The following is a 23,803-nucleotide window of genomic DNA, read 5'->3' on the forward strand; positions in this document are numbered from 1 at the left end:
GGATTTTTTTTAATTCAAATGCTTTAAATTCACATAAAATTAAACCTCATAAAATATAAATGTGATTTATCAATATATTTCTAAACATCCCATATTATTACAATCAATGAGTCTTGGAAATGTTAATTTAGATCGAGGTATGGGCTCTGCTAGTCAATCAATATACATGGATGGAGAAAGGAATATAAATGATGCTTCACTCTTTCTTTAGCAAATATCTGTTCATCCTTCAGGGCTCAGCTCGGAATAGTTATTCAACAAATATGTACTTATTGCCTTCTCTTATGCCAGATATTAGTCAAGGTTCTAGTGCAATGCTGTCCAGTAGGACTTTTTGAGATGACATAAACGTTGAAATAGAAACAAAAGCCACAGGCCAATGTGGTGACCGAGCACTTGAAAAGTGGTATCTACTGAAAACAAAGGAAGTGAATTTTTAATCTGATTTAATTTTAATTAATTCAAATATAAATATCCAAATGTGGCTACCAAAATTGGACAGGGCAGCCCTGGTAGGGCAGCAGAGGTAAACAAGAAAGACAAAAATCCTGCCTTCATGAAGTCTACAATCCTGTGTGAAAGAAGGGTATCATCAATATATAATTTTAGGTGGTGATTGGAAATAGTCTCCTTTGGAAAGGGTGATTAGGGAAGGTCTCTCTAAAGAAATCCGGATTAGGATCCTGCCCTATTGAAACTGCCGGTACGTCTTGTTCAGCTGTCCTCCAGCGCCTACAATAATAAATATTTCTTGACCATGTATGCGAAAGTAATCTATAAAACTTCCAAAACTGAAGTGCTCAAAATACACCACAGATTCAGTTACGAAAATACGGAAAAGATCAGAGCAAAACAAATTGGCTCTCCCTTCCAAGCCAGTCCCATGAAGCTTTGGAAGTCTCACTTCAAAACACAGCAGTGCAAAGCAAAGATCGCCGCCTCCTTTCGTTATTCTCATCCCCAGACGTTTACTCTGAATGACTAATTCACAGTTTCTTAGCCTCTTGCAAATAAACTTTAACAGGCTGCTTCCAGCAACACTGCACCTCTTTCGCCAATCCTATCATTAGATTTACGATTCCTGGAAAGTTCTTATCTACGCAAACCTTAGCGGCTCCCTACCGCTCCTATACACTGAACACCATACAGGGATTCAATTAAGAATTAATGACTTTATGGACGAAAGGGAAGCACTGGAGAGGTTATTTAGGTAAAATACGATGACAAACCCTTTGTCTTTTTCTGTTTATACTCGGAAGCCAGGCCAAGGGACTCACAGGTTCGGAGCAGGGGTAAAAAGGAAGCTCAAAGTTGAGACGGAAAAATGGTTGAGAAGTGAAAAGGGCGGAACCTGTAGATTCCAAAAGCCCTCGATTTACAGCTCGCCCCAGCCCCCTCGCCGTAGCTCGTGGGAGCGAGGGTGACTGCAGCCCGGCCCGGGAGGGCAAGCAGTGCCGGGTGGGCGGTGGCGCAGCCCTCAGCGGGCGCCCACTTAGCCATCAGGCTCCGCAGCGCCTTTCCGGGGGGCCGGGCCCTGTGTCGGCCTCGCTGACTGTGGCCACCAGTTACCTGCTGGTCTCGAGCGAAGAGTAGCGCTCCGGCAAGACCTGGAGGCAGCGCTGGAAGAACCGCACGTGCCGGTCCCGTAGGAAATCCAGCCGCTCTCCCTCTCCACTCCCCGCCGGCCGCTCATCCTCCGTGGCCGCCATGCTGCTACGGAAACGGCGTCCGCCGCGACCCGGAAGCAGTTGGCTAGCGGCGCGAAGAAAACCCAAGGGGCGACACCTGGGGGTCGGGTGGGGAGGGGACGTGCGCCCTCCGCTTCCCACTTCCGTGATTGAAGCTACACGCTGTCAACGGAAGGCCTTACGTTGCGCTTTCTCCCTCTTATTTCTCCGTAGGTAGCGCACGACCCCGCCTTTTCTACTCTAAGCTCCAAAGGTTTGGAAACACCTCTCAAGCCTTGTAAAATTCAGCCCACAAATCCACAAATCCTTCCAGAACTTTTATCTTGGATATTTGGGAGAAAGTGCAAGGTCAGTAGCTTCAAGTTCGCTTTGAGAAAAGTAAGGCCCTAAAGAACATGAAGATGGGCCAGTATAAATTTGCCAACAGACTCATTTTTGGAAGACCACAGTTTTAAGCTGAATGGATGGAGAAACTCAATCTACAAATCAAATTATTTGGTTATGGGGATAACAAAATGCTTATTAAATAATTATCGATGTTACAAAAGTTCAGAGACGTTCCTAGTCCTATAGAATGCCAGGAATTGCGTGCGCGCCTACGCGCACACACACGATCAATTTGCAACGGAAAATAAGCACAACGTGTTCTCTACGCATTTGCTAAAAAATGAAATAACATAGGCTTCTACCTTTTTTTTTTCTTCTTCAAAAAGAGGGATTTAAGTTGCTTCAACCATATATTCTTCCCTTTAAAAGTTTACGATTCAGTGTTGGGGGAAAAAATCCACACAAGGATCAGGCCTGAACTTGGTTTTTATAATCAACTAATAGAAGTTTGGGTATAATTTCAATTGTTAGCTTTCTTAGAAAATGTATTTCTTTAAAAACATACCATGTGGGCTGGAGTTATCCTAATTCACCAATCCAAAGCACCTTGCATAATGTTAGGTACTAGTAACTAATTATTCACAGGTACTCCTGCATGTCTTTAACTATTGCATTAACAACTTCCAGGTAGGGGCACAGAGGGCTGTCCTTGGTGCTTCCCTACAAATACAGCGGCCAACAGTCCTTGCCCTTTAGATATGCCCAGTTTAGAGGAGTTTTCACTCCATTATTACAATGAAGATCTTTCTCACTTACACATATACACCACAAAATGTCTGAAGATGTTCAGAGTGAAATTACATCACATACATATAACTTACTAGAATCAATTATGCACATTCTATATAAGCTCAGAAAGACAATCCTATTCAACCTGGCCCTTAAAGGGAAGCCAATATTTCATCTGATTCTCAGCCCAAGAACCACTAATCTGATCCAAATCTGCAGGAAATACTTCTATGGTGGACTCATTGAGAGATAATATACCTCCTAGGTAAGTAATCCCCCACCTTTTCATGGGTGATTCTGACCATACAAGATTTTTGACATACATGTGACAGAATCTAACCCCCTACATAAAATGTCACTCTACATTATTAAAGAAGTGTAAATAGCACAAGTCTTCAAAGTATAGGAATGATAGAGTATCTATAAAATTGAATACTATTTATCCATTAAATGATAATGTTTGAACTATACAGAAACAGAAAAATATGTGAGGTAATGTTAAGTGATTACAGTGTATTATCTAAAATGTATTCTAAGACTACCTATTTAAAATATGTAGGTGTACTTTTGGAAGAAATTACCTTAGGGTAGTGGAATTATGGGTGCTTTATAACCTTTTTCCTTTAGTGTTTTTTTCTAAATTTCTTATTAATATACTTTTTAATCTGGTATAAGAAATGTTTATATGACATCTCTTCTATGAGCCTGTAACTGAAGACATTAATTACGTTTATTCTACGTCCTTTATACAAAGGATCCATATGATAAATTCCTCATTTATTTTATCAATGGATTCAGTTAGAAGGACTAGTTTCTTCAAAATACTTCCATACTTACTTTTATTTAAAATAAAATAAAACAAAAAGCTGTAAGAACCATATCACCCAGTAAGCTTACCTTAGATGCAGGAAACTAAAAGCTGTATTTGTGTACAACAAAAAGCAACACGTTAGAAAGTAATGTATAAGAAACCTTTACTTTTCTGTATCTTGTCACTGTTCAATTCTGTTTTTAAATTCCCTTGTCCTGTTCTTTGTTTTATTTCTAAACTGCCTCAAATCATTTAAAAAAAGTTAAGGAGAAAAAGTACAATAAATAAAATGGGCATTCCTGATTAAGGATGTTTTATATTAATTCTCTCATTTTGCACCAATAATTGTATAATCAGAATTCAGTTTCCAAAATTTGGAGGCCATCTACTTTGAATATTAACTTTGAAATATGAAAAGGTTTTGACTACTGCTCATAGTAAATTTCTGAGTCATTTGACCTAAATGTATAAAATTACAATTAAAAATACTCTAATATAAAAGTTATAAGAAATGAGTTTCTATACTTATTATGTATATGATGCCTTTCCTATAAGATGGGAACTAATTAAAATTAGGAACTAAGATTTTTTAATATGAAAAGTTGAGTCAAATTAAGTTAAATTGCATTTTCATTTACAAAAGTTTGGAAATTTTAAAATTAACTCTTTTGTCCAAATATATTAGTCTAGTAATTTTAAAACATTTTAAATACCACTAAGAGAAATCATAGTATTCTAAAGCCAGCTTATTTCAGATGATGTTTCAAAACAGAAGATTTTCATATTTTGAGGCAAACAAAGCAGAAAAGAAAACTGCATCAGCCAAGAAGATGTGAAAGACACAAAATTTTATAAATGTGTGGAGTCCAGAAAGGCTGAAAGGAGATTTGGAATAGCTAAAGGAAACCAAAAAGATTAAATATCAATAATATAAATAATAGGGTATATATGAGATGAGAGGCATATTTTTAAAATAAATATTCTCTATATAAAACAAAGCATGCTTCAAACAAATACAAAATATTTGGTACACAAAAATGTAGTAACTGACAAATTACCAATTTGTTAAACTTAGAAAAAGTACCAACTTATTTCATAACTCAAAAAAAACAAACTTTACATTTTTGTTACTCAAGCTAATTTAGCTCCAAGTTATAAATCTTACAATTTTGGTTTAAAAATGTTACTCTATGATTGTCTCAATTTATTTTGCTATGCTGTGACAAAAACAAAGTATCTTTCAAGTGTTCTAAGTATTTAAATGAAATACTGTTTCTAACATAGACTTATTCAAGGAACTTTTACATCAATAATAGGCCAACTTATACATTAATTACCCTCTTAGTATAAACAGGAAATACTAATGACAATGCCTCTTGGAACTTAATACCTGCCAATTTACATGCAACACAATAATCAATCTGACTAGGCTAGTAATATTTCAAGAACACAGTTAGTTACTCTCTCCTATAATGGAATATGCTAACATTCTCATCAACTGAAAGCCAATTTCATTATCCCATATTCTTTTCTAAACTCCTTGTCTCCAGGTTGGAATAGCCCTAAGGAGAAGAAGAAAAGAGCAATTACAAATATATAGGATATTTTTTAAAAGTCCTGTTTAAATGTTAACTTTTAAAAAGTATATAGATTTATCAACTTTTTATTATAAAATACAATATACACACATAAACTGCATAAAATGTATACAATTTATATGCAGTTTATTAAATTATTATAGAGTGAACACCCATTCTAACTCCTTTTTACCTATGTGGGATATGTAGAAGTGGCCCAGAGCCTGTTGGTCCTATCTTTTTGGTCCGTTCTTCCCAACCTTTGGTAGGTTTGTGAAGTCTAGAGGGATCTCTACTAATGTTGTTTTCAACCTGTAATCAGAAGTAAAATGAGTGCCAGTTAATTTATATGAACTATTAAGTTTGTACTTGTAAAATCCTTAGTAACAGAAAGCAGTTTTAAGGAAAATACTTGATATTCGCTAGACAGAAATAAAACGGTTTCAGTAAACTTATAATTGTGCTCGTATAGCTAAAATAAAATTTGGATTATATCAATCTATTAATAAAGTGTTAATTTAGGATTTTATTCTACTTCCACTGTTGTTGTATTTTTTCCTATTTCTATCATGAGGGAAATGTAAAGCAGCAAAGTATGATAGTGATATAGCCAGACAATAAATTTAAGATAAATAAACACCAGTAAGTCCTTTGTTTTATCCATGAGAGTCACCAGTATCTTTATCACCAATGAAATTAAACAATGCTCATAGCTGCTATAGGTCTAAAATATAGGTTCATATAGGAAGAATGAAGAAAAGAATGATGAGTAGGAAGAGAGAAGGAATTTAGGGTAAAAGAAAATGAGGTGCTTATAATGTGAAATGATAGAATTCAAACAACAGCTGCTTAAGTTGTACCAAGTTATTTTTTGTAATATGTAAATAAATAAGTGTGAAATAAAGGAGATGGATAAAAAGAAAATGGATTTTATGTTTGTACCCTTAGAAATCAATGAATTAGGATAATAACAATAGAAATAAATTAATCTCAGTACTGAGTACCTTTTCTTTTAATTTTGCCAGTTTTCTTTGTTTTTCTGCCTTTTCATCTTCCTTCGATTGTCTATCTAGAATTTTCAATTCAAGTTTATGTAAATCCTAAATGACATATACCAACAAAAAAGATAACATTAAGAAATTAAAATTAGCTAGAATTTGTTTCAAAGTTTATTAAAGTAAACTTCAATAAAGTTTTAAAGTAAAATTAAATTACCTTAAGTAGCAATACTCCTTTAATATCAACTTTTTCCAAAAAAAGCTAAGAGCTTTATTTTCTGAATATAAATGTAATACATGCACATCCTTTCTGAATCACCTTCTTTTAGGTGTTTCTTGTTTTATTTTATGGCTCAGTCTAAAACTTCCTTTCTTTTAATGGGTGAGTTAGCCTATTTTCACTTCTCAATACAGATATGTCTGGTTTTAGACCTCTCATATATTTTCTGTATAACAGGTTTTCTTTTTTTTCCTAAGCCTTTAATTATGTGATCTGCTTGCCTTTTGGGGGAGTGGATCTTTTGTTATTTAGGGATATTTTTATATATGAACCAAAAGAAATCCCACTAGTAATGTGGTTTTTTTCTATTATTTTTCTTTGTATTTCCCTTATTTTTTGCTTTTATGAGTGTTGTTCCTATGTATTCTGATGCATATAACAATTCATAACACTTACCTCTCATTTGTACTCTTTTTCATTTTAAAGTACCCTTCCTTGTCTTTTTTAATACATTTGGACTGAATTCCACCCTGTCTGATAATAAGATTGCAACTTCTTTCTTTGATCAGGATTTTTCTTATATACATTTGTTTAAAATTACCTATAATCCTCCCTCTCAGCAATAACCTTGATTCCTTTAAGTATATGTTGAGTATCTATAATGTGCTGGACCCTAGGGTAAAGGATGAACAAAAAGGGCAAAACCTCTGCCTTCATGGAGCTTACATCATGGTAGGGAGATGGACAGTGAACTAGTAAGCAAATCACCTATGGGGAAAAGCCAGCTAGTTTGGCAGAGAAAACAAGACATTCATGGCCTGGCCTGTGGCTACCAGCCTTGTCTCTGGCTGGTACCCATCTCCCAGTTGATGCCCTAAAAATACTGAAGTGTTTACAGTTTCCCCCACAAACTACTCTGTCACACTCCTCCAAGCTGCCCATTCATGTTTCACTCTACTAAGAAAGATCTCCCCTTTCCTCTCTTCCAAGACTCAACTCAAGTATCACCTTCTGTCTCACACTCACAGTTATGGTAAGCTTTCCTCCTTGCACATCCATCTCCAAAAGTTCTCTGTCCACACCTCAATCACCACACTGTTTACCATATTATACTGAAGTCCTCTATTTGCATACCAGTCTTTCCCAGTAGACTATAATCTACTAGAAAGCAAGGAGCGTGGCCCACCTAGTTTGGTGTACTAATGCTAGGTCCAGGCCAGATATAATAAGAAGGATTCAATTAATTTTTGCTGAACTGAACCTGGAAGTAATACCGCCATGTGTATCACTGAAAAATTATTTAGGAAATGTATATACTCACTCTTTCTTGAAACCTGGAAATTTCATCAGCAGCGGTTTTTCTTTTTTCTGCCTTTTCTGTCTTTTCCCTAATCTCCTTTTCAAGTCTCAAAAATTCTTCCTGTTCTTTCTTCTGCTGGGTATAAGTTTCTAGCAGCAATTTTAGTTTACATTGGCGTTGACGTTCTTTCTGCTGCTTTTTCTCCTTCTCTTCCTCTTCTTTTAACTGGGAAGCGTATTTCATTGACATTTCTATACTTTTCTGTTTTTTCCAAGCTTCAACTGCCAATTTCTGCTTCTTTCTTTGTTCTTCTTTTTGCTTTTGATTATCTTCCTGTTTATTGTGAAAAAGCATTGGTATGTTCTCTGCTTTTTCCTTTAACTTGAAAATTTCCTCCTTTTTTTGCTGCTTTTTGGTTTTCCAATTCTGAATAGACTAAATGGTTAAAACATAGCAAGAAAAAATATTTTTAATAGCCAAAAGCATTTTATTTTTTTATTTGGCCACACTGCGCAGCATGCGGGATCTTAGTTCCCCAACCAGTGATCGAACCTGGACCCCGGCAGTGAAAGAGCTGAGTCCTAACCACTGGACTGCCAGAAAAATTCCCACCAAAAACATTTTAAAATACAACCTCAAATCCATCTTTCTTTCTAGAATAGTGATGCAGAATGCTAGTTGCTTAGTTTTTAAAAGTGTTTTTTTAAACCAATGCAGGTTTTTTCTACTTCTGTTTGTAAAAAATTTAATGTATCTTTTAAAACACTGAATAATGGCTATTCCATCGGCCTTTCTCTTCCTCTTTTAATCCCCAGGTACACAAGGACAAGACCTCATGAAGTATCCTCCTCCCCTTTACCTCCTTCATTTGTGTTCAGGGGAAGCATCCCTTTCCTCTGATCATTTCACTTCTGCTTCCAAATCCTCTTCCTAGGCTTAGAATCCTTTCTGAGTGACCTATCTCTGGTCAAATATCAGAAGAGGAATTAAAAGTGGGGTAGTTGAGAGTATGTGCTCTGAAGCCAGGTATTTGGGCCCAAATCCTGGTTTTGCCATTTACTAGGTGTAACCTTGGACGAGTCACTAAATGTCTCTGTCCTCATTTTGCTCATCTGTAAGTGGTAGGCAGCACTTCTCAAATAGGGTTGTTGTGAAGTTTAAATGAGTAAATGCCTGGCACATAGTGCTTCATAAGTGTAAAAAAAAAAAAGTAAAATAGCTTCAGATCTTTATATATGGGTATGTAAAGATTATTTAAAATTCTAGCAGCCTTCTGTATGCCATAAAGGAAACATCCACTGAATTACTTTCCCCTCAAGTTGGGAAATCATTTCCTCATCTTTCCTTATGGTATATCATTCATTTTCATTAAATAAATCCTTATGCTATGTGTACTATATGCAAGACAATGTGACGGGAACCACAGATGATTAAAACAATACCAAATGCCATCTAGTATAGTGCTACTCAAAGTACTGGTCCACAACAATATCAGGAATTCATGCCAGAATGTAAATCAGTGTACTGCTTCCTCAATGAGAAGGTTTTCTATGAAAAAACAGTCACCTGAACTAAATAGTGTGCTTACTGGGTAGCTGATTCTCATGAGACCATGATAACTCACTGAAGACCAGAATAGTTTACAAACTAACATCCAGTCCCTGCACCAAGTTTGAGCAGCATTGCTTGAGGTGAGATATGTACATAAATACTAGAATACAGAATGTGCCATCGCACATCACACAAGACATATAAACTAGTACTAGTGAAATTCTGAGTGGACTATTTATGTTTGAGTGGGCAGAAAGGAAGCAGCATCTGACCTGGGCAGATTTGGGTAGGTTGATAGTGGAAGGGGGAAGAAAAGGAGGTTCCAAAAAGTGAGAACAAGATAAGCAAGGGTAGTTGGGCCAGAAAGTTCATGGAATGTCTGAAAATAAGTATGTTCATTTAGGCAAAACACAGGATATATTAAAGGAAGTGGGAGATAAAAATGGTAAATTTCCTACTCAACATTTTAAACTCAACAGATTTGAAACTGCATTCCTGATGCTGTACCCCCAAACTTCCCTATTCTCTTCCACCATGTCCTACTTCAGTAAATGACACCTCCACTTTCACACCCCCTCTTACCTCACCCCTACATCCACTCAATGATCAGAAATCAGGAAACAGTGGCTGGGAATAAGAAGAGAAAGCCAGAATCCAGGTGGTTTACCTTCATTACAAGAAGCACTGTGTCTGTTCCTTTTCCCTAGAGAGGTGGTTCTCAAACTTTAGCTTGTTAACAGAATAACCTAGAGTACTTTTTAAACACAGATTTTGGGGCCCTGCCCCCAGAGTTGAGATTAGGTCTGGGGTTGGGGCATGCTAAATTCTAACAAGTTCCCAGGTGATGCTGACTTTGCTGGTCCACAGACCACTTTTCTGGCCTGCGGACCTCAAGTTTTCAGTATCCTGGAGAAAAAAATCCCAAATAATTCTCAATTGCTTGTTATTGTGAGTTTTAAAAAATGACTTATGTTTCAAAGTTTTTCTTAAAGTTTCAAGTCTCAACCTTAGGAACATTCAACTTATTTTGGACAGAAACAACTGCAACAACACAAATGCCAGCTATTTCTTCTAAAACTTTACACTGCACATAGAATCAAATATTTCTTTAATGCTCCTTAGGTATGTTGTTTGTTTAATTGTCATACCTTTCTTGTTAAACCAATCGAGTTAAAGTTTATCTAGCTGAAGTCTACAAAAAAGTGACTCAGACTTAGACTATCTAAACCCATGGTTCTTAACCAGGGGCAATTTTTACCCTCCAGGGGACATCTGGTAATGTCTGGAAATATTTTTGATAATCACAATTCAGGGGGTGGTACCAGCATCTAATGGGTGGAGGTCAAGAATGCTGCTAACCATCCTACAATGCACAGGACAGCCCCCAGAGCAAAGAATTATCTAGCCCAAATGGTCAACAATGCCAATGTTGAGAAATCCTGATCTAAACCAGAGCCAGAATAATATTTTTGTGAAAATGGAACTTTTTAGGTATTTGCTGCAATTAAGAGTTACCCCTTTACTCTGGAGTTGCCAAAATTTTGAATCTTTTAAAATAAACAATGAGGCTGAAGTGCCAAAACTAAAAGAAACTTTTGAGTCAAAGAGTTTTCTTTCTACTGCCTCTTTATTTTCTGTTGAAAATAATGTGGCCTTTGCTGGTAAGATGACTCTTATCAAAAGCCTGGGTAAATCTGCATTTCCCACACTTCTAGTGGACACAGAGGGTGTTGCCACTGTCAGACGTTTTCTGACCCACTGTATTATTTACTGGAGTAGATATGCTGGATGTTGAGGATGTCCAACTATATTTCCACTAAAATGACTTCACTTCTCAATGCCTCAGTTTCACCCTCTATAAGATGGGGGGAAAAACTGTAACATACCTCTTGGGGTTGTTGTAAAGTTAATAATACATGTTAAAGAGTTCAGCACAGTCCTAGAACACAAAAATATACAACAAATAATAGCTATTATAATTGTTATTACCTCTTTTTTCCTTTCTTCTAGGGCCAGAAATTTTTGATACCATTTCTCATGCTGTTGAACTTCATCCTGTGTTCTTCCAGGAAGGTGTTCAAGAACTTCTCCCATAAATGCTGGCTTCCCTTTATGCTTGTTTCTCACCTTTACAAAGTTCTGGTGATCATAATCATCCCAGCCCCCTTGTCGCCCTCCTGCTTGCTGAAGGAATTTTTCAAACTCTACCACTTCTTCTGGAAGAGTACTTGGTGTTACTTTGTCTACAGGAACTTTGCTCGACATTGCTCTGAAAACTTTCTCTGTTTCTGAATTATCCAAAGCCCATGTGTCAATTTTTCTTGATATGGCACACAACTCATTATTAGTTGTTTTCTCTTCTTTAATAAGCTCTTCATAGCTAAAATTTTAAAAATAAAGTTTGAAAAATAAGATACAAACCAATCCATATTAACCCTTCATTGTTCTTCAAATTTTATTATTCCCAACTCTTTTGATGTCATTTCTCCACTTTACATTATTAACATTTATAAATCTAAGCCTTAAGACTTTCCTCAGAGAGAAAACAATCTTTCAAATTCTTATTTGAGATTTTATAGTGTCCAAATATAAATAAAAATTCACTTCAAACATGAAAAGCAGTCTAAAACCTAACGCAAAAGAGGTTTTATATTGCCTTTGTGTAAGACTAGTATTAAATACATAACAATAAAATAGTTTACATACAACCTAGTAAAGGGCTGTTGAAAAAAAGATAATTGTATATTAAAATGTATTTAAAACATACATCAACCTCTGCTCTTCCTTAAAAGTGTTAATTGCATTTTCAATTTCTTCCATCATTTCTCTGAGCTTTTCAACAACTGTAAAAAAAAAAAAAAAAAGGAAAAATTATGTTATGTCATATTTTATTATGACTAAGAATTAAAAATTAGGAAGAAAATTTAATGTTTTAAATTAATTTAAAAACATTTCTTAGCCTAAAGGATAAGAAAAAATGTGTTTTTAAAAAGTGAATTTTTATGATTGCAGTTTTTTGATTAGATATTTTCCTATGCACATATCTTAAATACCATTTTTTCCAAAAAAATGTTTTATACCACATATATTTTTTGTGACATGCACTTTTTCTTTAACAAAATGTTTAGTTAACTTTCCATATCAATATGCATATGGCTACTTCATTCTTTTTATGGCTACATGGTATTTCATTGTCTAATGCTACCCTAATTCATTTAATTAATTCTCCAACTGATGAACCTTTAAATAGATGCAATGCTGTAGTAACTATCTTTGCATACATATTTTTGCATGCTCAAATAAATATTTTTATTTTATTTTTAATTTTTATTTTATATCAGAGTATAGTTGATTAACAATGTTGTGCTAGTTTCAGGTGTACAGCAAGGTGATTCAGTTATACATATACACATATCTATTCTTTCTCAAATTCTTTTCCCATTTAGGTTATTATAGAATATCGAGCAGAGTTCCCTGTGCTATACAGTAGGTCCTTGTTGGCTATCTATTTAAAACATAGCAGTGTGTACATGCCAATCCCAAACTCTCAGTCTATCCCTGCCCCCTCAAATAAATACTTTTAGAGCATAACTGATAACCTTAAATGCTAAATCAAAAAAGTATGCCCACTTTACAGTATGCTAAATACTGTCACACTGTCCTTCAAAGAGGCTCTATCTCTTTACAGTTCTTGAGAGTGTTCCTTCCCACGTAATTCTAGCCAGTTCCAAAATAACCAAAAATTTATTGTCATTGATTTAATTGATATTTTTATAATAAGTAATAAGCCTGCACACTTTTTCACATGTGTTTTGTGTTTCTTTTGCTATAATACGCAACTTACAATCTTTGCCCATTTTTCTGTTGCTCTAATTTGTAGGTACTCTTTACACATTACGGATATTAGCTTTTTAAGTTACATATATACTGCTAATATTTTCCTAATTTGTATTTCAACTTTGCTTATGGGTTTGAGGTATTTTTTAATAGTCAATTATGTCCACATTTTTCTTTATGGTTTCTGATCTTTGTCATTCTTATAAATTACAATTATAAAAATATTAACCCATGTTCCTTTCTAATATTTTAATGGTTTCATGTATTAATGAATAATAATTATATTTATATTTACTATTTTTTATTGCTTACTATGTTATAAGCAGTGCATAAATGCTTTATGTGCATTGTCTCACTTCATTCCTGCAACAACTCTATGAGTTAGGTTTTATGATTTTCTCCATTTTAGAGCTAAGTAAATGAAAGCTCAAAGAGATCAGGTAACTTGCCTAAAATCACTTAACTGATAGCTCAAGGATTTGACCCAACATGTGTCTGATTCTTAAGTCCATACATCTTGAGCATTTTACTGTATTGCTTTGATCTCTCAGGAATGAATGTTGGCTTAAGCAAAGAGGTAAGGATACAATTTTGTATTTCACAAATGACTAGAATTTGCCCCAATACTACTTAGCCATTCCCTTGGGTATTTGAAATGCCTCTGAAAGGCAATAATTTCAAAAAGCAAATGATGGGAAAACACTAGGCTAAGAATCAAGAAATCAGTCTTTTTTTCCTCTTCATCAGCTGAATCTGAATCTTTGCATACCACAGATTCTTCATCCTGTATGTGACACTATTATCTGTTCTGTCTACTTCATAATTTGTAAGGGTTTGATAGCATTTTAAAGATAAAACAATACATAAACACCAGATATTACAGTTTTCTGATGTATCCTTATTAATCCCTAACCAAAAAGTAGGGCTTAGCTCCTCCATTAATGCCAAATAGAAAAATTCTTACTAGAAAAGTATAAACTTTTCTAATGAACAAAAGAAAAAACTAATACATAAGAAAAAGATATAAAATCTAAATTTACTTACAATCAGGTGTAGGCCTCACATCTTTTAACTGATGCTGAAGTTTCTTTACATTGTTGTGTATTTTGGCCAATTGTTGCTGGATTTTTACTCCTGTAAGGTAGAAGTATGTACTTTAAAATAACTCTATGACAAATGTGGTTCAGGATTCTTCACACAAGACTGATCACCACCATTTAATAAATGATAGTGAAGAGCAATTAAATAATGAACAAAAGATGGTTATTTATAAATGTCAAAACAGCCTGAACAAACTCTTGCTCTAACTAAAGCATCTCTCAATTTCCTCTAATGTTTTAAGCACAATAGGCTAAATCTTACTATAACCTGTGCCAAGGAAATGTCCTTGGAAATATTTTTTTAAACTCTAGAGACTGAGTTATTGGACACTCAAATACATGGATCAGTAGCATAGGTTTAGTCATGTTTTGTTCTTTAACAGTTTTTTTTTCTTTTTCTTTTAATTTGTTATAATTTATGGACATAGATTTTGACCTCAACTATTGTTGGAATATTAAAACTGTCTAACCAATATTAATTCTATGAATACTGACAAACTTCCTAGTGAGAATTAACTTCATCTAAACACATCCTCTAAGATGGGGCTGGTGATACCCACTGGTATCACAGTCATGGCCTTGAGGAGATGTCTCAGATGCCATTTACTGGTATGTATGCTACAGGTTGCCAAGCTCAGCCAAAGGACCAGTCTGAAGTAAAGTGCTAGGCCCACAATAAAAGCCTAAAGAACAGAAGAGGGTCTCAAAGCCATTTTCAGATGTTCTGTATCAGCAGCAGGAAAACTGGATTCTTCTTTCATATTTTCTTTCTGAAGTTGTAATCTTACTTTAATATTCACTTAAATTATTAGGCTAAAGTCAAATATTCACATTCATATACATATTCATATAATCGTAATATTTTATCATCTTTGGGCATTTTACTTATTCACCCCCCTTATTTTTTTGCAACTTTTCCACAAATGAACATGAGGCACCAAAAGGCTCTGTTCAAAAGTCCTTAAAAGCAATTATTTTTTTTTAAATTTACCTTTAGGCCTGAAACCAGTGCTAAGATTCAAAAGAAACCTCAAATATGTGTATGTGACTTGGCTTGTTCTACTTTTTATTAAAATTCAAGCGTTCCATAAAAGTAGAATCTTTATCCAATGTATTTTATAGAGTCTTACTGTTGAAACTTTAGGTCAAGAAACTTCCCTAGTAATCAGGAAAGTGTTTTTTGTTGTTTTATTTTTGCCATAGTTTGATCAGCTACAGTGATACCACTATAGGGCAAATGATCTTTTTATTTTTTTAATTACTTTATTTATTTTTTTGGCTGCGTTGGGTCTTCTTTGCTGTGTGCAGGCTTCGGCAGTCGTGGCTTACGGGTTCCAGAGCACGGGCTCAGTAGTTGTGGCGCACAGGCTCAGTTGCTCCACGGCATGCAGGATCTTCCCAGACCAGGGCTCAAACCCGTGTCTCCTGCACAGGCAGGCAGATTCTTAACCACCAGGGAAGTGCGGGCAAATGATCTTTTATTAATTCATTCGGAACTGACATTCTGCACTGTAGGCAAATCATTCAAGTACAATATTACATAAATTCAGGCTAAAATTGTGGCATGATATTTGATGTAAGGAATATGTATTTAGTACTCCTGAGCTGTAATATGTGAAGGGGAAATTTCTATATGCTTATACTAACACAGTGCATTCCTTTTTCTCCTAGATAAGATAAACACAAAGTGTGAATAAAGAGAGGCAAAATTGTAGAAGAGAAATAAAATGATAAAACTAAAGTTGCCTTAAAAGAGGGAAAATCAAATAATTTAAAATGCACAGAATGGAGACACTCTACTTAATGGCATGACTGAGAGACAGAAAGATCAGCCTTGCTGTTGTCTGTAAAAGAACTGAGGGACATTAAGAAATATTAAACAAGGGATGTTTAGATTCCTTTATGAATCAAAGAGGAGAACTGGAGATTTGGCATTTATGTTAGGTCTTATCATTCCAACACAAGAGGGAGAATGATTCTTGCCACTATCTCACAAAAGATGACTTTTAAAAATAGTGCAATCTTACATTCTGAAAGGAAAAACTTATTAAAATATTCTTTTAATTGACTATAAGGGAGTCCCATGAGCAGTATAATCTCTATATAATAAGTTTTAATATTTTATAAAGCTTAGTGGGTTGATAACCACTATTTTTCCTTTAATCAAAGCTAAGATGTTTTTATTATTATAACATAAGGACTTTGCAGCATATAAAATCTACTCTACAAGGAAACAAAGGATTGTAGAATTCTTTTTTAAGGCCAACATTTAGTACGCTGTTAACAATGATTAACATTCATAACAAACAACAGAACATATTCACTATATAACCTCTAAGACACTTTCTTATATATTATTTCATCAGATGCACAGACAGCTCTACTATGGTAGAAATGGTAGGTTTTATATCACAAACAAGTAAACTTCAGTTTAAGCAATTATGTGACTTAACCACTTCATACCACTAAGTACAGGTTCTGAGTCTGTTGATGCTTACTTAGTCCGGGGCTCAGTCAGTAAGATCATGGTGATGAGCTAAGATCAGACAGCCCAGAAATCAATTTCCCTTTACTTAAAAAAAATGTAATAGCATTAATTGTTTTGACAACCAGAAAACAAAACCCTGTTTTTCCTATTAAAATTAAAGAAATATACACAGAAAACAATCCAGTCAGAATAACTAAATAGTGACCCGAAAAAATAAATACATATCCCTAAAAGATAAATTCATTACCAGCTAGAAAGTATCTTGATAGAGAAAATAACACAGTCAACGAACAAAGACAAAGCACAGGGCAAAACTATAACTTTATATCTCAGGTTTTGTTCATTATGAACTCAACTTACTGTCTGTTTTCCGGCTGTTAATCAATTTATTTTCCAATTCTTCCAGCATACTATGTTCAATTCTGAAGTCACTTTTTTGGTTGTAGAAATGATTGTGTTTATCTTTTTCTATGTTAATAACTCTTTAGGGAAAGAAACAAATAGTGTAAATATGATTTAAGCATATTTTTAATTGTTTAAAATACGAAGATGCTTACAATCTGTACTTTATATTTGGATTAATTTATCTGAGGATTCAAAATATAATTACTTGGATCACTAAGGCTAAGGAGTCAAAACAGTAGTTAGAAAACTGTTAAGTTCAACTAAAATCAAGAGTAATTTGAATTGTTACTTATGTTACAAAATGTTAATTTAAGAAAATTTAATCATAGACTTGCTTTGAAAATACATAAACTTTTGGCTATTGATTCCAACTGAATTTCAACGTGGGCTGAAAATTGTCACCACTGCTGATGGCTGCTTTCAATAGGAGATACTGTTAACATTGTAGCAGGAGCCAACACATTTACCCTCTCCAGGCATGAACATCCTCATCACTAAAAAGTGAATAATAACAACTCACCACTACCCAACAGGGCTGTGATTAATATTGTATGAGATAATATATGTGAGGGATCTTTATACAGTAAAATGCACTATGGAAATGCAAGTTATTAATATTAGTAAAACTAAAACTTCAAAAGGCAAACAGTCTAGGAATTTTCATATATTTAAGGGATACTGTCTACATTTACTTCAAAGCTTCCTTCGTCTCATCCTTGCTCCTTGGCTTTAGTCCATCTACTTATTGGTAGGTAGGACTTTTAATGTTAGCTTGAACCCTGGGGTAAAACAAAACAATTACCATCATGAAACTTTTTTTAGTTGGACAAAGAAATTTACTTTCTCAACACCTGTTTTCTTTCTCCCACAAGGTGGAAATTAATATGACTACTTCTCCATTAATCCTGAAGTTAATGAGTGGTGGAGTATCTCTGGCCACTGACTTAATTTCATATAACCCGAGGGGCAACTATCTAAGGTAGAGTTTCCCATTCTTTTTCACTTGCCACACATAGAGAAAAATTTAATATTCATAAGGCATACTGGGGTAAACAGATGAGAATGTCACAGGCCCTACCTGGCTGCTCCAAAGACTGAGGAGGTCATAACTTGCACGTATGTTGGGAAAGGAAGGAAGGGGTAGAACAGAGACATCAAATAGATGTCAGTCTGCAGGTCAACTCTAACAGATTGAGGGTGGCTACTGGAGTCCTGCACTGAGGACCCCAGCCCATGTAGTCTCTGGTTGGGGTGGGGGAAGTTACTATGATCAAATAGAAATGTCTGTCATGGACACAGGACATGAGATGACAGTAAGAAAGTTATGTTTTGATATTCCTGGATTAGAAATATTAACCTATAAAGACATTCAAAGCATAATAATGGAGACAAATGGCCAAACATATGAAAAGGTGTTCAACCTCACTCATAACATGAGAAATGAATATTAAAACTATACCATAGTAACACTGTATACCTATCAGACTAGGGGAAAAAATCACAACTTTAAATAATATATTCTGATGATAAAACTGTGATGAAATGGGTCCTCTCATATATTGTTGGTGAAATCATAAATTGCCTATGGAGGACAATTTAGCAATATTCATCACATTTGCAAATTCATATATCTTTGACCCAGCATTTCTACTTCTAGGAATTGTTCCTAAAGATACACTCACACATGTGCAAAATAATGTGAACCTATGTGGAAACTGCAATTAATTCAGCATTATTTGTTATAACATAAGATTTACTATAACCTAAATGTCTATTACTAAGGGGCAGGTTAAATAAATGATGGTACACTCATACAGTGGAATACAATGCAGTAGTACCATGTTCTAGGTACTGATAAGGAAAGATCTCCAAGATACACTCTTTTTTTAACAAAGGTTTTATATGAAAATGTTAGATATGCCCAAAAGTAGAGAATGGTAAACTGACTCCCCTCAGATAGCTTCATACGATATATACCTCATATCACTCTGATTCACTCAACAATTTTACTTTTTTCCTCTCTTGGTTCACCTACCTTTTCTTATCTTTTCTCTTCCTTTTTTGCTTAAGTATTCCAAAGTAAATCTACTACATTATGTAGTTTCACCCCAACATACTTCAGTGTGCATTTCTAGAGATTATGGATACTTGACATATATAATTATAATGCCATTATCATGCCTGACAAAATCAATAATTCCTTGGTATCTAGGAAATATTCTTAAGTTAAAAAAACAAAACAAAACAAGATGCAGAACAGTGTATACAGTATGCTACCATTTATATAAAAAAGGAACTATCTGAGTATGTCTTTTTATTTCCTTATAAGTATATAAAATATCTCTGGAAGGATACACAAGAAACTAAAACTACTAACTGAGGGGAAGGGAAGTGTTTGAAACAAAGACCTTCCACTGTGGACCCTTTGGTATGAACTGGTTTTTGAATTATGTGAATGTATAACCTATTCTGAAAATAAAACAATTATATTACAAACGGTGTTCTTTCGTTTGTATCCAATGACAATTGTTGGATTCAATTTCAATGGATTTTTCTAATACTCTTGTTATTTTTAAATTTTCTAAAAATTTTATTTATTTATTTATTTTTGGCTGCGTTGGGTCTTCATTGCTGCACGAGGGCTTTTCTCTAGTTGTGGCAAGTGGGGGCTACTCTTCATTGCAGTGCATGGGCTTCTCACTGCGGTGGCTTCTCTTGTTGCAGAGCACAGGCCCTAGGCGCGTGGGCTTCAGTAGTTGTGGCACGCGGGCTCAGTAGTTGTGGCTCACGGGCTCTAGAGCACAGGCTCAGTAGTTGTGGCGCACAAGCTTAGTTGCTCCGCGGCATGTGGGATCTTCCCGGACCAGGGCTCAAGCCCATGTCCCCTGCATTGGCAGGCAGATTCTTAACCACTGCGCCATCAGGGAAGCCCTCTAATACTCCTTCAATGAGTTTTTCTAAAACCTTACAACAGATGAAGGAAGATTAATCAGAGTTACAAAACCTACACATACTGATAGACAAGGTATCTATCTATACTGGCCTAATCTACTGGTTTGCTATATATGGACATTAACCACCTGGTGGATTACCCTATCTAGAGAGAAACACGACCAGAATTCTTAACCTAGAGTCCAATTCTATCTAAAGTAATGCATTTTGGAAATTTTTTTAAAAATTGTATTTTATCAAATTCTGAGTATTAAAAATATAAAAATTATACAAATACAGTGAGAATTCAATCTCACAAGATTACAGTATGGTATAACTTTTCAAAATTCAAACAGTACACTTTTTATTGGTAGAATTTCTAAACAGACACAACTGCCACTAATTCTGGTCCAGAAACTATTTCTTACAAATGACTCCTTTTCTCTTGGTTCCTTAGCAAACTGATATTGTATAAATTCAGAGCAGTGTTTTTACAAAGCCTCCAACTATAGGATAGGGTTGGGTGTTCTGAATACTAATTCTTTTATCCTTACTCATGATATTCATCACATCGTATGGTGCTACTGATAATGTTAAACATTCAGTAAATATCACTGGTTATTTTAAAAATACATATACGCTAAAACTTAAAATAAATGCCAACTTCTCAATTATTCTAGTCATAATGTGCAGGATGGATCTGAAAGGGCAGAGATCAAAGAAGGGAAACCAATGAAAAGGCCAATAAAAAAAACTCAAGGGTACAGCACAGACTTTTCATTAAAATTATTCACTCACTCAAAAAGATTTCCTAAGTGCTCACCTTGGTAAGTAAAAATGTATTTAATCTGTTACTTGACATATGTGATCTAAAGAAATAACTTGTTTTTGTTGATATATATACTGTCTCAAAATGGTAAAAATAAATAAATAAAATTTAAATAACTACTTAAAATTAACTTTATACTAAATAGCTTATTATCATTTGTCTATTTCACACTTCTCACCTTTCTCTTGTTTTACATCTGAAAGACTAGTGACTAGAATTTTGTAACTTAGTGTGGGATTGGATAGGGTGGAGTAGAATTTTTATACTGTTCACCATAAAATGGCTAGTAATGTTATTTGAAGATAATGTTTTTATACTTACTGATTTTTAAATTTTTCTGCTGTACGTATGAATTCTGCTTTCTTAGTGCGACTAACTTTCTGCTTCCAGTCTTGAAGCTGAAAAGGACGAATTCCACCTGAAGTACCAAAACAGCCATCATTCTGAATAGAAAACAAAAATAAATTTATCATCAATAATAAAAATGGTAGGAGATGAAGGTGGAATTTTTTTCAGAGAAAAAAATATCAATGATGGAGTTTCTCAGGGGATAATTTGGGGGCCAATCTTATTTAATTTTTAAAAATACATTTTGTGGAAGAAGGAATATCTATCTTAAAATGCTAAATTAGTAAGTAAGATATGTAAAGTCTTCAGGGATTTTCAGAAAAAGATCTAATTCTTTCATTCAATCAGTCATTTACCAATATGTATTGAACACTTACGATGTGACAGGTGCTGCACTAGACACTAGGGAAATAATGATAGCCCATGATAATATGGCCCTTGACGTAAAGTCTAGTGAGGGGAACAGACTTAAAAAGAAAAGAGTAAATAAGCAATAAGTTTTTTTAAAAATATGGTAAGTGTTATTAAGGAAATAAACAATGTTGAGATGAAGATAATGGGGCAAAGTGTTCTTTTTTTTCTTTTTTTTTTTTTCATGTAGAATGGCCACAGAAGGTATATTTGAGGGGATGATGTTTAAGGAAGAATGGAGCCAGCCATGCCAAAAACTATAGGGAAAGGTGTGCCAGGCAGAGGGACTAGCACGTGCAAAAGCCCTAGATCAGGAAAAACCTTGGCTAGTTAAAGCAGAGAAAAGGCAACTGTGACACGAGATTAGTAAAGTGCAGAGTAAAGTAGGAGATGAGGATACAGAGGTAAGCAAGTGGCACATCACACCAGTATTTTAGGTCACTAGGGGAGTCTGGATTTTACTGAAGGGTTTAGAGGAGGAGAATGCCACGATACACTTAATTTTTAAAGGAAATCCTTCTGGTTATTTTTTTGGAGAATAAATTGATGGAAGGTGGAGGAGGAGGTGAGGCAAGACTGGAAGCAGAAGAATCAATGAGGCAGGTGACGCAGCAACACAGACAAGGAAAGATGGTGTTCAGGGCTACCAGGGTGATGGTGAAGATTAAAATTAAGAAGACTAAATATATCTGGGAGGTATAACCAAGAGGAATTGCTGACAGCCTGGATGTGGGAGATAAAGAAAAAAGGAAACAAGCCTTTAAATTTCGAGAAGTAAGCAAGAATAAAGTAATGAATTTAGGAAATACTTCTAAAATTGAGATATAATCCACATACCATAAAATGTATACATAAAGTTTACAATTCAGCGGTTTTTAGTATATTCACAAAGTCGTGCAACTATCAACACTATCTAGTACCAGAATATTTCCTTCATATCAACATGAAACCCTGTACTCATTACGCAGTCACTCCCCATACCCCTAGGTAGCCATTAATCTATTTTCCAACTCTACGGATTTGCCTATTCTGGACAATTAATATAAACAGGATCATACAATATGCAACCTTTTCTGTCTGGTTTCTTTCACTTAGTATAATTTTTTAAAATTTATTTAATGTATTTATTTATTTTTGGTTGCATTGGGTTGTTGTTGCTGCACGGGCTTTCTCTAGTTGCGGTGAGCGGGGGCTACTCTGTTGTGGTGCCCGGGCTTCTCATTGCAGTGGCTTCTCTTGTTGCAGAGCACAGGCTCTAGGCACATGGAATTCAGTAGTTGTGGCTCGCGGGCTCTAGAGTGCAGGCTCAGTAGTTGCAGCGCATGGGCTTAGCTGCTCCGTGGCTCGTGGGATCTTCCTGGACCAGGGATTGAACCCGTGTCCCCTGCATTGGCAGGTGGACTCTCAACCACTGAGCCACCAGGGAAGTCCCTAGTATAATGTTTTATAAGATTCATCCACGTTGTACCATGACTCTGTACTTCATTCTTTTTTACGGCTAAGTCATATTCCATATGGATCTAGCATATTTTGTTTATCTACTCATCAGTTAATGGACAATGGGGTTACTTTCACTATTTGGTCAATATGAATAATGCTACTAATAACATTTGTGTTCAAGTTTAAGTATGAATATATGTTTTCAATTTTCTTGGGTATATACCTAGCAGTGGAATTTCTGGATCATAGGTAACTCTTTTTTACTTTCCCATTTAAAAATTTCGTGTTTTTTTTTTAAGCTGTAAGCATTCTTATAAGTCCCTTATCAGATAAATGATCTGCAAATATCTTCACCAATTCTGAGTTGCCTTTTCACTTCCCTGATAATGTCTTTTGAAGCACAAAAGTTTTGAAAAAGTGCCAAACTGTTTTCCACACTGGCTGCACCATTTTACATTCCCACCAGCACTATCTGGGGGTTCCAGTTTCGTCACATCCTCACCGACACTTGTTATTCTCTATCTTTTTTATTACAGTCATCCTAATAGATGTGAAATGGTATCTCACAGTGGTTTTTCATTAGTCCATAATGACTAATGACACTGAGCATCTTTCCATGTACTTACTGGCTATTTCTTTGGAGGAATATCTACTTATATCCTTCCCTATTTTTAAAATTGGGTTGTGTTTTTATTTTTGAGTTATAAGAGTTATTTATATATTTTAGATGTGTCCTTATCAAAATATGATTTG

General features: G+C 34.9%; 2 protein-coding genes across 4 annotated transcripts in view; both read right to left on the reverse strand.

Annotated features, from left to right (window-relative positions):
* Positions 1–1,734, reverse strand: part of PGGT1B (protein geranylgeranyltransferase type I subunit beta) — a 67,082-nt gene extending 65,348 nt beyond the window's left edge. The window contains exon 1 of the mRNA XM_059061886.2: positions 1,570–1,734. Coding sequence (XP_058917869.1) covers positions 1,570–1,709 — 140 coding nt within the window. The 5' untranslated portion in view covers positions 1,710–1,734. The remainder of the gene's footprint in view (positions 1–1,569) is intronic.
* A 2,713-nt stretch (positions 1,735–4,447) lies between these two features.
* Positions 4,448–23,803, reverse strand: part of CCDC112 (coiled-coil domain containing 112) — a 30,710-nt gene continuing 11,354 nt past the window's right edge. Inside the window, exons 2-10 of one of the 3 annotated variants that reach the window (XM_059061885.2) lie at positions 21,173–21,294; positions 17,047–17,168; positions 14,143–14,232; positions 12,029–12,104; positions 11,251–11,641; positions 7,732–8,145; positions 6,197–6,292; positions 5,386–5,504; positions 4,448–5,177 (exon numbers count right to left, since the gene is read on the reverse strand). In XM_059061885.2, the coding sequence (XP_058917868.1) occupies positions 5,147–5,177; positions 5,386–5,504; positions 6,197–6,292; positions 7,732–8,145; positions 11,251–11,641; positions 12,029–12,104; positions 14,143–14,232; positions 17,047–17,168; positions 21,173–21,294 (1,461 nt within the window). In that variant the 3' untranslated portion in view covers positions 4,448–5,146. The remainder of the gene's footprint in view (positions 5,178–5,385; positions 5,505–6,196; positions 6,293–7,731; positions 8,146–11,250; positions 11,642–12,028; positions 12,105–14,142; positions 14,233–17,046; positions 17,169–21,172; positions 21,295–23,803) is intronic. The other 2 variants (XM_067033361.1, XM_067033360.1) reach the window with 2 other exon arrangements.

The sequence above is a fragment of the Kogia breviceps genome, chromosome 4 (assembly GCF_026419965.1).
Source record: "Kogia breviceps isolate mKogBre1 chromosome 4, mKogBre1 haplotype 1, whole genome shotgun sequence".
Lineage (NCBI taxonomy): Eukaryota > Metazoa > Chordata > Mammalia > Artiodactyla > Physeteridae > Kogia > Kogia breviceps.